At 36.4% G+C, this 13,512-nt stretch overlaps 1 protein-coding gene across 16 annotated transcripts in view; it reads right to left on the bottom strand.

The window, feature by feature from the left end:
• The window catches only part of PDLIM5 (PDZ and LIM domain 5), a 210,719-nt gene that overhangs the window by 53,234 nt on the left and 143,973 nt on the right, over positions 1-13,512 (bottom strand). For 9 of the 16 annotated variants that reach the window (XM_078002012.1, XM_078002013.1, XM_078002016.1 and 6 more), the window contains 3 exons: positions 5,661-5,780; positions 3,534-3,677; positions 2,653-2,784 (listed from right to left, as the gene is read on the bottom strand). The exons of 5 other annotated variants lie outside the window; for them this stretch is intronic. In XM_078002012.1, the coding sequence (XP_077858138.1) occupies positions 2,653-2,784; positions 3,534-3,677; positions 5,661-5,780 (396 nt within the window). The remainder of the gene's footprint in view (positions 1-2,652; positions 2,785-3,533; positions 3,678-5,660; positions 5,781-13,512) is intronic. 2 more of the 16 variants (XM_078002014.1, XM_078002015.1) reach the window with 1 other exon arrangement.

Raw genomic sequence — 13,512 nt, 5'->3', positions numbered from 1 at the left:
ATTAATGATTAATGTATTAATATAGTATGGCATTGTTACTTAGATTGCTATTTTATTTCTGAACTCATGATTCAAATGTTTTTTCTGAATCTAAATTGTTTAAGGTGTACCTAAATCCTAAATAAAATTTAAATGTTTTCTAAATAATTCTAATGAGGAAATTGGTATAAGTCCATAAATACCCTGGGCTGATACCACAGATACTGATATTAAAATATGGTTATTTTAACTAATCTGCCAAATAAACAAGGACTGAAATGAAATAATAAATTGATATGACTTCTATCTTAAGAATACCAAGATTTTTGTTTCATTTTTTCAAAAACTGAAAATAGAGACAAATACACTAATAGAGCAAAAGTTTATTTTCAAGATGGAGCTAATGAGGAAAAAGAAAAGGAAGAAAAGCTAACTCTCAGTGTCAGCAACCTGATTTATCTTGAGTTTACATTCCTTTCCCACATTTGTTTAACTATTACAACAAATAAAGCTCAGATACAGATTAAGAACACTTGGGAATTTTAAGTCTATTTTCAAAAGAAAAACTCTGCTTGAAGAATACTTTTGAGAGTAACTTATTCTAATTACATGTTTACATTTTAAAGAAGACAACTGTACATCACAGGTTTAATTATCGATGTTTAAGTTAAACAGTTTTTGGCTAAAGTCTTACCAAAAAATGGTATACTAATATACAGATTCTGAAATGGCAGGAAAGGAGTATTTCTGGAAAGGCCTTAGTTACGAGCAATTGTTTATTTTATAGAATTCCTCTGTCAGGACTCCTTTAAAGGACCTGGACATGTAGAGAGAGTAACGAGTGTCCTTCCTTCCAGAATTCCATATTTAGAAGAAAATTTTTAATATTTTCCTAAGCAAAATTCTTTAACTTAGAGTTTGTAAACCAAAATTTAAAATATGATGTACTAACATATATTATAATGGAAATATATTTTAATGGAAAAATATATTTTAATGGAAAAAATAAATTTGGTATTATACTATATTTACACTTTTAAAGATTACTATCACACAAAAGTAAAAATCAAGATAAAATGTCTCTGACACATTTTATGATTACTCTCATACAAGATAAAATGTATCTGGTCTTTTGGGTACCCCTCTCACTAAGTTAGCAAGGGTCTCCTCAGGAAACCCCAGAATGCCAACTAGACTATCTTTTTAGAAACCATTTCCCTCTCTCAATATCAAACTATATTTTGTCTGTGTCCTACTGTTAATAAGCAATGGTGATGACTACTAATACTTGCTCTAGAGGTGGGGCCACAGATAGCACAGTCAGTCCATAAATGCATGCACACTTTTGCATGTATATGCACACAGGTACTTTTCTGGAGAGAGGATCTATAGCTTTTACCAGGTTCTAAAAATGTGGTATAAGTGTACTCAAGTACTCAAAGCGTACTCTAAGCAACGTCAGTAACCTGCCTCTGTACAATCTCAGCCCTGACAATGAAAGACTTCTGCTCCCTGAACACTTACAATTCTGCAAATATATAATTTCAGGTGCTGTCTTAGAGAAAAATGTACTATCATCTTTCTCCCTTGTTTAAACACCTCCCTTAAAAGTTACCCAGAATAAACATATGTATATTTTGTTGTTGTTTTGAGACAGAGTCTTGCCCTGTCGCCCAGGCTGGAGTGCAATGGCACGATTTCGGTTCACTGCAACCTCTGCCTCCTGCGTTCAAGTGATTCTCCTGCCTCAGTCTCCGAGTAGCTGGGATTACAGGCACCCACCTCCACACCCAGCTAATTTTTTGTATCTTTAGTAGAGACAGGGTTTCACCATGTTGGCCAGGCTGGTCTCGAACTCCTGACCTCGTGATCCGTCCGCCTCGGCCTCCCAAAGTGCTGGGATTACAGGTATGAGCCACTGCACCTGGCCCAGGTAAATATATTGAAAAATCTCTATAACAGTGGTTAGAATACAAACATCTAATCAATATCAGTTATATCAGTTATATAGCCTAGTTATATCAGGTTTTCACTAAGTATGTTGTATACTTTGCCACTGATTTTATGTTCTGTCAAAAATCATTGTATACAGTTATTTCACTGAGTTTATATCTTTAGTAAACACTTGTGATATTTTTATTTTTATATTATGCCTAAAAATTTCTGGCTTAATCCTTAAGCTTAATAGAAAAATCTATTTTGGTGTTTAGCATTTCCCAAATAGTGGAAATTAAGTTGCTTTTCCAAGCAAAACCTTCATATTTAAGAACTAGAATATGTAGTCAATCAAAATTGATCATTATTATTTTTCATTTTTCCAAAAGGTATGTCTTACTAAACATTTGAAGATTCTAATACAGCTATATCTATGCAATAAAAGACAGAAATTCTACTGCAATTTAAATACTTGTACAATTACGTGGAATTGCACACCAAACATCAAGTATGCTAAGGAAAGATGTCACAAAAGGTTAAAAGGTGAGTTAATAATCATAGGACATACTGTGCTTGTGCATTAGCATGGCATTGACATTACAGTTAATTCAAAATTGGGCGCAAATCCCTAGAGCTCTAGGATGTTGTCACCCGGCCTGTTAATACAGTGGTGATGTGTTAGAGAAAGCAGTATCCTTAACAGCAAACCACCACTTGCCATATCTGCTCCCACAGTACCTTGTTTTCTTAACATGGATAGAGCCAGTTGATTTCCTTGAGGACTGCAGATAGGAAAAAGCTAAAGGCTTGGAGACAGGACTGATGCAAAGTGCATCCAAGAGCGAGTGATATCTTTCAGGAGTGTAGAGCCTGGTAAGCATTTAGAAAGAGTTTTAAGTCAAAAATCGCACTACCAATAGACGACAGTAGTTTTTAAGGTCTGTGATTTGAAACATTTCCTTTATGAGAAAGAGGGTGGGGAGAGAGAGGAGGACGGAGGGGAAGCACAAAGCAGCAAAGGAGGATAAAAGAAGCACCAAGAGTTTATTCTATCGCTTTACTCATTAATATAACATTGATTAGATTTTCACCAAAATGGTCACAGCCATCATTTAGAAAGCATTTGAAGCTCTAAAGACTATAGAAATTATCTAAAACCCCCAAACCACGAAAATAAAACCAATTTATTTCTTTTTGGGAAAGGATGCAATTTTATTTTTTTAGGGGACAGTAGTCTTCAGATCACCCTTTAAAGGTCGTGGGAGAAGATAAAATCAATAGAAACTTAAAATACTCATTAATACTTTATTGTTTCAAATATAAAACCTGAAAATCGTAAAAATCCAAGTGCCAATAAGCACACAACATGTAATAATCCACGCAACTGAGAAATACCATCCATAAATAGCAGCAATGGAGAGATTAAAAGGTGATTTTTAAGAAATAAACAGTAACAAATACTGTGAGATTCATCCACAACCTAAAATATCCACTACACAATTAAGAGCTCACAATAGAGCTATGATTGCTTCAAACAGATATGTTTTCTTTGAGGTGAATTGTAAGACAATGAAGAGCGCTGAGATTGCATCAGACAGACGCTGCACGTGTAGTTCTACCTGGTTTTTGCAGCAATAACAGCAGACACAGTAGCAGCTGCACTGCTCAGAACTGCAGCACTGTATCTAGCAGGAGAAGAGAAGGTAGAAAAGTTTCGAAAACCTTCAAAAGAATCTTCCACATTTCCTGTGGAGCTGCTTAAACTGACAGGTAGGGAAAGAAAAACAGGAGAGGAACAAAAAGGAAAGTGAGAAAGGGTAGCATAATAAATACAAGAGAGTAACCATTCCATATTAATATCTAGGCATTATAAAAGTGTGAAGTGTCAGAAGTGTAATAGGAGTTCAGGTCATTTAGTTACTGCTGCTATGATTTCTCTCAGAAGATAAAAGCTGATGTATAATCCTCCATAAAGCTGATTTTGACATACAAATACTTTTGAATGTATTTAAGTTCACTAACTGTATTCCTATTTAAAATTACCTTGTATCACACATTTGAAGACTGACTTGCCAACAACTTAGCAGAAAATAAATCTAAACATGAAGTTTGAATTTCTATAAGCATAGAAAGAAGAAAAATTGTTTTTTCCCAAAAAGCCTCTATATAACGAGCTTTATGTTAGAGACGATATACACTGACAACATGACATTTTAATAAGGCTTATGTTTTCAGGAGAAGCAGGTACAACTGACTGCTTATTGAGAAGCAGCAATATGTATTAACATGAAAAGAGATAATTGTTTAAAATATTGAGAGTAAAGCTATTTAAGGAGGGAAAGGACCTTTGCAAAAATAAACAGATGTTCCAGTGAATATGATCAAAACATCACCTTTTTTGCTGAGTTTCATATTTCTATTTTCAGTTAGTTCTGTAAGCATTTTTAAATGCAGGCATAGCATTTTATCTTCAGAACTAATAAGTATTTATTACTTAAAATAATAATTCTCCCTTGGCCTTTCAGAAAAGAACAAATGCCTAGACAGGAATGAATATCCTATCATTACGACTGTAATGATTTTCAGATTGGTTATTAAGTAAAATAAAAAGAGTCTAAAATGCATAGTGTGAAACTTGTAGTCTCTCTTCTTCATTATGGGTGCAAGTTATCAATGAGCATCATCACTACAGTATGACCACTTTTTTCAATGGCCACCAACACAAAGTAATTACGTAGCAAACTCAACCTCTGGTTAAAGTGAGCTTAGATGTCTGAAACTATGAGGGTTGACATAAGTCTCTTTTTCCTATCACAAGAATTTGATAAGTCATTCTTCCAAGTTCCATAGGCTATAACTTTACAAAAACCATTAGAAAAAAAATTAATAGTTGCAAGCTATGTTTTCAAAATGACACAGAATTAAGTAATTTTTTTGATCTATCTAAGTCTATCCATTAAACTAAACTGTATGGCTAAGTTTTGACAACTGTCGTGAATGGTTAGAAAAGAAAACATCAGGGGCTGGAAAGAGAAAAGAAAGATGTTATCAATGGCAGAGCAGGGTAGGTAGCATGAATGTCAAAGGGAAGAATAAAGTTATCATGTGATTCCACTTCTGAGTTTCTGAATTACTCTGCATCTTTGAGACAATGGTTACTATTTGGAGACGTAGTGGTGAATAATAAGAATTAGAAAATCTAATTAGAAATTAGAAAATTTTAGTCTATTAAAAATCACTTAAAAAAATAATTCAGCTAATTTATTCTGCTCCAGGAAGGAAACAGTAATGAACTTCTTTCATCATAGTGTATCACAAATAATAGAAAAGGATTTAGTATCAGCAGAATCTAGTGATATCTCATAAGCAGTTACTTATCTGAATATCTTAAGAAAATGGCTGGGCACCTGGTAACATATTGTGTATGATCTTTACCTGTCTTTGAGGCAAATGCTCTAATTCAGAAAAGGAGACTTATGACAAAGCCAGCAAGTTAACTTTTCCAATCACAAAGTGAATAAATAAAAGAGATTTCTTGATTCTATATTAGAAGTTATAAACTAAACCAAAATAAAAATACAAAAGCAGTGAGAAGTGCTGTTTTGAGGCTGAGTGCTAAACTTTCTCGTCTATATGTTAATGATGTCAGTTCTGTAATCGACAATCATCTTTTCTTTTTCAAACAGTTTAGTATACTTAAATTCACTACCAGTTTTGAAATTTAGAAACAAGAAGGAAAAGTCTACCTAGAATAAGTAGTTGCTACTTTAGAAAGTATGGCCACTTGGCTACCAATGGTTAACACCTGAGGAGTTGCAGGTGGGTGAGGTCCACTCTTAGGCAGGTCTTCCAGAGAACTGTCAAACCTAAGTTTTCAGAAGTAAAATATATAAGGCAAAGGAAATAGTAATGAAAAGTACAAAAGACATTTATCATCTATACCATCTTTTAAATGTCTATTAGTTCAATTTTGGGAACACTGTTTTTTTTTTTTTACTTCACATCTACAAATGGTTAAAACAAAAACCAACACTTCTGCCACCACAAAATATGGGCTGTTTTCCCCCAAATTCTTTAACATGACTACTTCTATGTAATAAAATATTATGCTTACAGGCGAAAAGAAAGTGGAAATTCCCATTCACTGACTATGTATTTTGAATGCTTTAAAAAAACTTAGGCTCCAAGAAGTTAATTAAGTTGCCCAATACCATACATCTAGTAAGGGTCAGGTGGAATTTGGACCAGGTCTGCCTGTACTATTTCCACTATATAATGTTTTCCAGCACATTGTGAGGCAGCTGCCTAAAAGTGTCCTATAAGAAAGCAACCAAAAAGTTCACATCAGAATGTTGTGTTTGTAGATCTGAAGTTATATGGATGTTGTTTGTCTTGATGTAAACAAACTATTTTATCTGCTCGTACAACAGATGGTGGCATGCAATCGCAGGGCTTTGTTTTGAGTATTCTTTACTTTGATTTTTTGTTATCTGTACTATTTTTTATTTAGAATGCCAGAATTAAATTTTAGAAGAACTATTGCCAGGTAAAGAAAAAATGAAAAACTCAATGTTAAGTTCAATAAAAAGAAAGCATCAAGTATAAAGCTTTGGGAAGAAAAATAAAACAGGAAAAATACAAAATTAGCCATTAAAAAAAAAAAAAAGTCTGCGGATAAAAAAATAGAATGGTCAGTCATTTTACACTGATTTTCAAATGAATTAAAAAATAGAAAAGGAGAGGTTCTATTCCTGTTTTTTATTCCACATTAGTCATACCTTTACCAGAGTGTTGAAAAAATGTAGACAGCTGAAGAAAAATGTTATGATAGAACTAAAACATTATTTAAGAGATAGAGCAGAAAGGTTAAGAGAATAAGAAACATAAGAACCATAACAAGGGTCAGCAAACCATGGCATGCTGGCCAAATTCAGGCCCTGCCTGTCTTTGTATGGCCTAAGAATAGTTTTCATATTTTTAAATGGTTAATGGTTAAGAAAATCAAAATAATAATATGATGACACACAAAAATTATATAAAATTCAAATTTCAGCATCCATAAATAAGGTTTTATTGAAACTTTACTGGAACACAGCCAGGTTCATTCTTCATATGTCTATGGCTACTTTCATATGATATGAGAACTGACCAATTGTGACAGACCATATGGCCTGAAAAATCCAGTACATTTCCTATCTGGACCTTTACAGAAAAAAATTTGCGACCCCTGTCCTAGAAAATAACTTCTCCACATAGCTACCAGAGTGAACTCTGAAAAATACAAATGTGATCATGTCTGTTGCTTAGTCTAGCCCTGCTCTAAGTGATCCTGGGCTACCTGTTCTTCAGTATTATGTCATGAAGCTTGTCCACTCTCTTTGGCTTGCTCCAGTCCACTGGGCCTTCCATTTCTTTTTGAAAAAGGCCCTGCTTCTTTCCCCCTCCTGGCCTCTGCACAGTCTCCTACTCCTCACTGTCTACAGCCCTCGCTCTACCACACCTTCACTGGGATAACTCCTAAGCATCCTCCTGGCCTCAGTTTAAACGTCACCTCCTCCCAGAAGCCTCCCTGATTCCCCAAGCCACCTTAGCTGCCCCTGTCATGTGCTGTCATAGCAGTCTGTACTTTTTACTCATAGAATTTGTTATTATTATACAATTTGTGTCATTATTTAAATCCAGACAATCTCAGTAGACTAGAAGTTCCCTGACATCAATAGTTACTATTATACATGAAGTGTAACAAAATGCTTACCATAAGGTTAACAAATATTTGTGAATAAAAGCTTGAAATTTATTTTTTCCCAATAATGAATTCACAATATTTGTATATTGAAACACATTTGTACCTTCTAAAGACTGTGTCACAATTCTGACTAAACAGATTTTTGCATAAGTGGACACATGATAACTTCAAAGGAATGGATAGTGTTCCAAAAATACCTTTAAAGAAATGTCCTTTATGATATTAAAATATTACAAATATTTCAGGAAAAAAGAAAATATGCGTATGAATTATTATCAATATCTACATATTACCACAGGACAGATTAAAAAGAAAAAAAGAAAAAGGATTTGGAGAAGTTGAGTCTTCCAACATCTCCATGAAATATGCTGACTGGAAAAAGCTGAGTGCCATTTGAGAATAAATTTCACATAAATCATGAAACACCTTTGGAGATGATCTCCATGCTTCCAAGCAAATGCACTTGGGAGGTTTCCCATGTGTTACACATATTGATTATCTCTTCGTTGCTTAGCCAAACTCTTAAAACCTGACTTAAGACAAAATCTTAAACTACCTTATTTACTATGGAACAAACATCAGTGTCCGTTCTCACTCTGACATTCCCCAATGTTTACTCCTTTTAGGTTGGAAGAAGCTCTGATTAACAGCATATCTGCAGCAGCCAAATTTTTGGCCTTGTCTTGCTTAAATGAGTTTTCATTTCTCACCACAGAGAGGTATGAAGACTTTCTCTTTCCCAGATAAAGTCTTTCCCTTTTGGCTTGCTTTTCTCAGGATACAAGAACAAAAAGCTATTGATGCAATGTGTCTTTTTCTGCACAATCTCTGCACTTGTTCAATAAGGTCCCTTGTGAACAATCTGTCCAGCAAATCAGGTGTGAGTTGTCCATCTACTAATTTACCATCCTTACCATCCTGTAGGACCAGTAAGAAGAATTCTTTTTCTATACCCTAGTCCTGACAACTGCCCAATAGCAACATTCTTATGCTGTGTACTCCATCTCCTCCCTTAATCTCAGTGGCCTCAATTATTCCATCTCTCCTCCTCTACTGGATGCTTTGAGTCCTCTTTTAAAATGCTGTAGTTTCTCTTAAAAACAACAGACTATCTTTACCTTCTATTTTCCTATTCCCCTTACCAGCCAGACTCTGAAATAACAGTACACTCACTTGACTGTCAGTCTTCAGTCATCTCAACTAGACTCCAATCCCCAACACTCTATGAAACTGCATCTTGCTAAGGTCACTGATGACCTTTTTGTGGCTAAATTCAATGGACAATGTGCATTCCTCATTTTAAAAACTGTGGTAAAAAATACGTAACATGAAACTTACTATCTTAACCATTTTCAAGTGCACAGTCAGTAGTGTGAGGTATGTTCACATTATTGTGGAAGAGATCTCCAAAAGTTTTTCATCTTGCATATTCGAAACTCTATACCCATTGAACAACTACCCCTACCCTCTCCACCTAGCCCGTGGTAACCACCACCATTCTACTGTTTCTATGAAGATGACTACTTTATTTTAATTCTTTTTTGGAGACAAGAGTCGCACTCTGTCACCCAGGCTGGAGTACAGTGGTGCGATTCCGGCTCACTGCAACCTCCACCTCCCTGGTTCAAAGGATTCTCCTGCCTCAGCCTCCCAAGTAGCTGGGATTACAGGCACGTGCCACCACGCCTGGTTAATTTTTGTATTTTTAGTAGAGACGGGGTTTCTCCATGTTAGTCAGGCTGGTCTCAAACTCCCAACCTCCCAAAGTGCTGGGATTACAGGCGTGAGCCACCGCACCTGGCCCAAAGATGACTACATTAGATACTTCCTATCAGTGGAATCATACAGTATTTGTCGTTTTGTGTGCATTCCTCATTTTACTTAGTGTCTGGCTCAACTGACTACTGCTTCTCTTTTCCTGTCATCTGTGCCTCAACCCTATTCACCTGCCTGTTTTTATTATTCTTTCACTGGCTATTCCGTTTCCTGAGAGTTCTCTGTCCTAGGCTTTATTTCTCTGTACTCTTAGTGACATTACTCTCTCCTGTAGCTTCAATACCACCTAATGTCCAGATTTATATCTAGCCCAGCTCTCCCCTATGAGCAGTAGCCCATATTTTGAATTGCCCTTTAGTTATTAGTACCTCTAATATCTCTCTATCTCAAATCATCTTTCACCATGTCCCAGTGACTCTACTTCCAAATTTATATTTTTAATCCATCGGTGGTGTGACGGGTCCCCTAGCAGGTTACTTAAGGGTATTATATTCAATGCTTGAACCTTGAGGGCCAGGCAGTTAGCTACGGCCATGGTGCCTAGCCAAGGAGCAGGTGTCCCTGAGAACCCAAACATCCTGAGGCATGGCTGGGAATATACCAAGGAAAACAGTCCTATTATATGCACACACGCACATGTGTGGGCGTACACACACACACACACACACGGCGTACACACAAACACACACATACACACACATGGCAAAGAGCCAGAAAATTAGCTTAAAAGCAGCCTAGGGATGGGAGGTGCTGTGGGTCTCTTGGAGCCATACTGCTGCTGTCCAGTAGTGACCTGTATGTAAGTCCTCATAAACTCATCTACTCATCAAGCTGGACTTGCCTGAGTCATTCTTTAGTCTCTTGGCAACTTCCCAGTTTTCCCAGTTTGCAGAGGTTGGGGGGGGCATTATAGTCCCAAGTTTTTCTCATTACACCATCCATCTATCCCACTTCTCTGCTACCACCCTTTCTCATCTAGACTATGATAAGCACTAACTTATACTAGTGATTTAAGAACTGTCTAACTGCTCTCTTGCTTCCTCTCTTGCCAAATCCTGTCCCATCCAGCCCCTGTGTTTTCTGGCATGGTTTAGTATAGCCCACATGCCTTAAGAAAAAACAAAACACATTTTATCAAATCATTCTTTTGATTAAAACCTTGCAATGAATTCCTACCGCAGTTAGGATAATACCCAAAATGCTTAACATGCTCTACAAATCCCCAAATGACCTGTTATGATCAACCTCTCAAGTACCTTTCCACACCAATTTTCCCTTTGTTCACTGAACTCCAGTCACATTAGACTACCTGTTCAATGTCTTGAACAAACTAAGTTCTTCCATAATTCAGGCTCTTGGTCATTAATGATAATTTATAATAATAAAAGCATATATTTTTTCATCACTTAATATGTATCATCATATTTAATCCTTCCCAATAATCTTACAACGCTGGTATTAAAATTATCCTTGGTAATATGCTAAAGTCAGTAGTTTGGTATATGGTGGAGCTACTGTACTAGCACCCATGGTTAGAATAACTTCAGTGGAATGAGGAGAACAGAAACCAGGCTGCAGGGGCCTGGCACGGTGGCTCACATCTATAATCCCAGCACTTTGGGAGGCCAAGGCAGGTGGATCACCTGAGGTCAGGAGTTCGAGACCAGCCTGGTCAACATGGCAAAACCCCGTCCCTACTAAAAAAAATATAAATGAGGTTGATTTTTTGTAAGAGCAAACAAGGACTAACTCAAAGAAATCATTTTTCTAGGAGCTTCCCACTTACTTAAGCAAGGAAAAGATAAGGAAACAAAAAAGGGATATTGCTGAAGGAATTGGAACTTACCATTTGTTGCTATACAGTGAATGTTTGTGTCCCCCCACCCCCAAATCATATGTCAAAATCCTAACCCTCTATGTGATAGTATTAGGAGGTGAGGCCTTTGGGAGATGATTAGGTCACACAGGCAGACAGCGCTCATGAATGGGGTCCCTTATAAGAGATACCTTAGAGAGCTCCCTCTCTCCTACCATGTGAGGACACAGTGAGAAGGCATCATCTATGAACTAAGCAGCAGTCCCTCACCAGACACTGAGTATACAGGTGCCTGGATCTTGACTTCCCAGACTCCAGAACTATGAGAAATAACCATTGTTTAAGCCACCCAGTCCATGATATTTTTTTTCTAACAGCTTGAACTAAGACATTTGTGTTAGGGGAAGAGTTTGCTTTTTGATGACAATTTCCATTTTCTCACATCTTTCAAACTCTGCCTTAACTTGTACACATTTCTCTGCTGTTGCCACCCTATAACGGATTTTATCATTATTAAGTGTTCAGTACTTAGTATTTTGTAAATTCTTTAGTTATCTAGAGTATTCTTTGATCTCTACATAGAAAATGTTCTATAGGGTCTAAAGCCAGGTAAAGAATGAGCATGTATTATATCTATACAAAATGCAAATATAATATGAAGATTTTAAGGTGTAATGACAACTTAAAAGTCACTTGGAGCAATCCCCTGATAAAAGCCTGACTTCCTCAGTAACTGCAGGGCACTTATCACTAACTTTAGGCCCTCTCACTTTCCATCACCAATTTCTTCACTGGATCATTCTGATCCATGACTTCAAAAATTTATACTAGTTAGAAATAGCTTCTTATATGCAACAAAAATCTGCCATTTTGTAGTTTTAACATAATCCTAATATTAGAAAAAGAATTTATAAACAATAAAGGTATTTTTCAGATTCGGGATAAAGAGGAGAAAGGCATGTATTATTTAATGAATAGTGTTGAGTCAAGTTAGCTGTTTGAAAATATAAAAGAATATGTCTGAATGTGTACCACTGAACAGCCACCCACAGTGAATCCTTAAAGAGGCCACATTTCTTGAGAAAGCCACCACAGTACCTCACGCTCCAGTGAGAGTGTCCTGTTGGCATTACAGAACAATAGCCAAGTGGCTACACACTCACTAACCAAATATTCTGGATCATATGTCCTGAACGCACCCATTCAATCACTCATTGCGTTCACTCATTCATTCAATAACAAAAAACAATTACTTGAATTCCCACTTTGTGTCAGGCACCTTCACACATCCTATTGTCCACTTTAATTTCCTGCTTTCATGAAGCTTACATTCCAGTATCCATTTTCCTGTAATGGACTCTGAGGATTAATCCCATCAATCTTCCCACTTATCCTTGTTTACCTGCCACAACCAGAAGGTCAAATCCCTTGGGTCATCGAGCATCTCCTGGACTCTTACTTCTTTACTGCTTTGTTCATCTCCTAATCTAATCACTTCACCATCTATCACAGCCCTCATAAACCCTTTACTGTTTTACTATACCTTCTTTGCAGTCTCTTCAAACAGAGGTTGCTTTTTCTTTTATATGCCTTATTCTTATAAACCTGGAGATAGAGCAAGTGTGCTCCTCGTTACTGTTTTAACTACTATCAGTCATCTTCGATCCTCTAAAATCCCAAGTCCTTGGAGACTCACTATACCATTCACTATATGGCCTTCCTACTGTCTTGTCTCTACTTCACCCACTGTTTGTTTTAGCTACTGACTGCCTTCCTCTTTACCCCATTCCAACAATCTCTCATGATTATTTCAATAATCATGTACAATCACTGAATAAATAATATTACTATTAAATTCTTTGACTTCTTCACTTCAATGATATATTCCTCTAAGGCTAAGCCTTACACCTGGAATACATCAGGCATGCACTCCAAAATTCATAACCTTTAATTTTTCATCAACAAGTACAACATCTCTGAAATTTAAATTTTAAGGACCCTTTTTTTCTCAGTCTGCTATCTCTTGATTCTATTAGCTTTTTTTACTGTACCAAATTGACTCTGACCATTCTCATTAACTCTTATCAACTGAACTAGTTCTTTACAAATTCACTGACTTACCAATTTTCCACTCTCCATTACCCTCCACCTCAATATTTCTACACACCTATCAGCTCTTCCTCTAAAATACAAACCTATCCAATGCTCTCTATCTCCACAGCCACTACAATGCTTGCCTGAACTATGGGGATACTCATGA

Source organism: Macaca mulatta, chromosome 5, assembly GCF_049350105.2.
Source record: "Macaca mulatta isolate MMU2019108-1 chromosome 5, T2T-MMU8v2.0, whole genome shotgun sequence".
NCBI classification, from domain to species: Eukaryota; Metazoa; Chordata; class Mammalia; order Primates; family Cercopithecidae; genus Macaca; species Macaca mulatta.
This window is presented reverse-complemented; position numbering and strand designations above follow the sequence as displayed.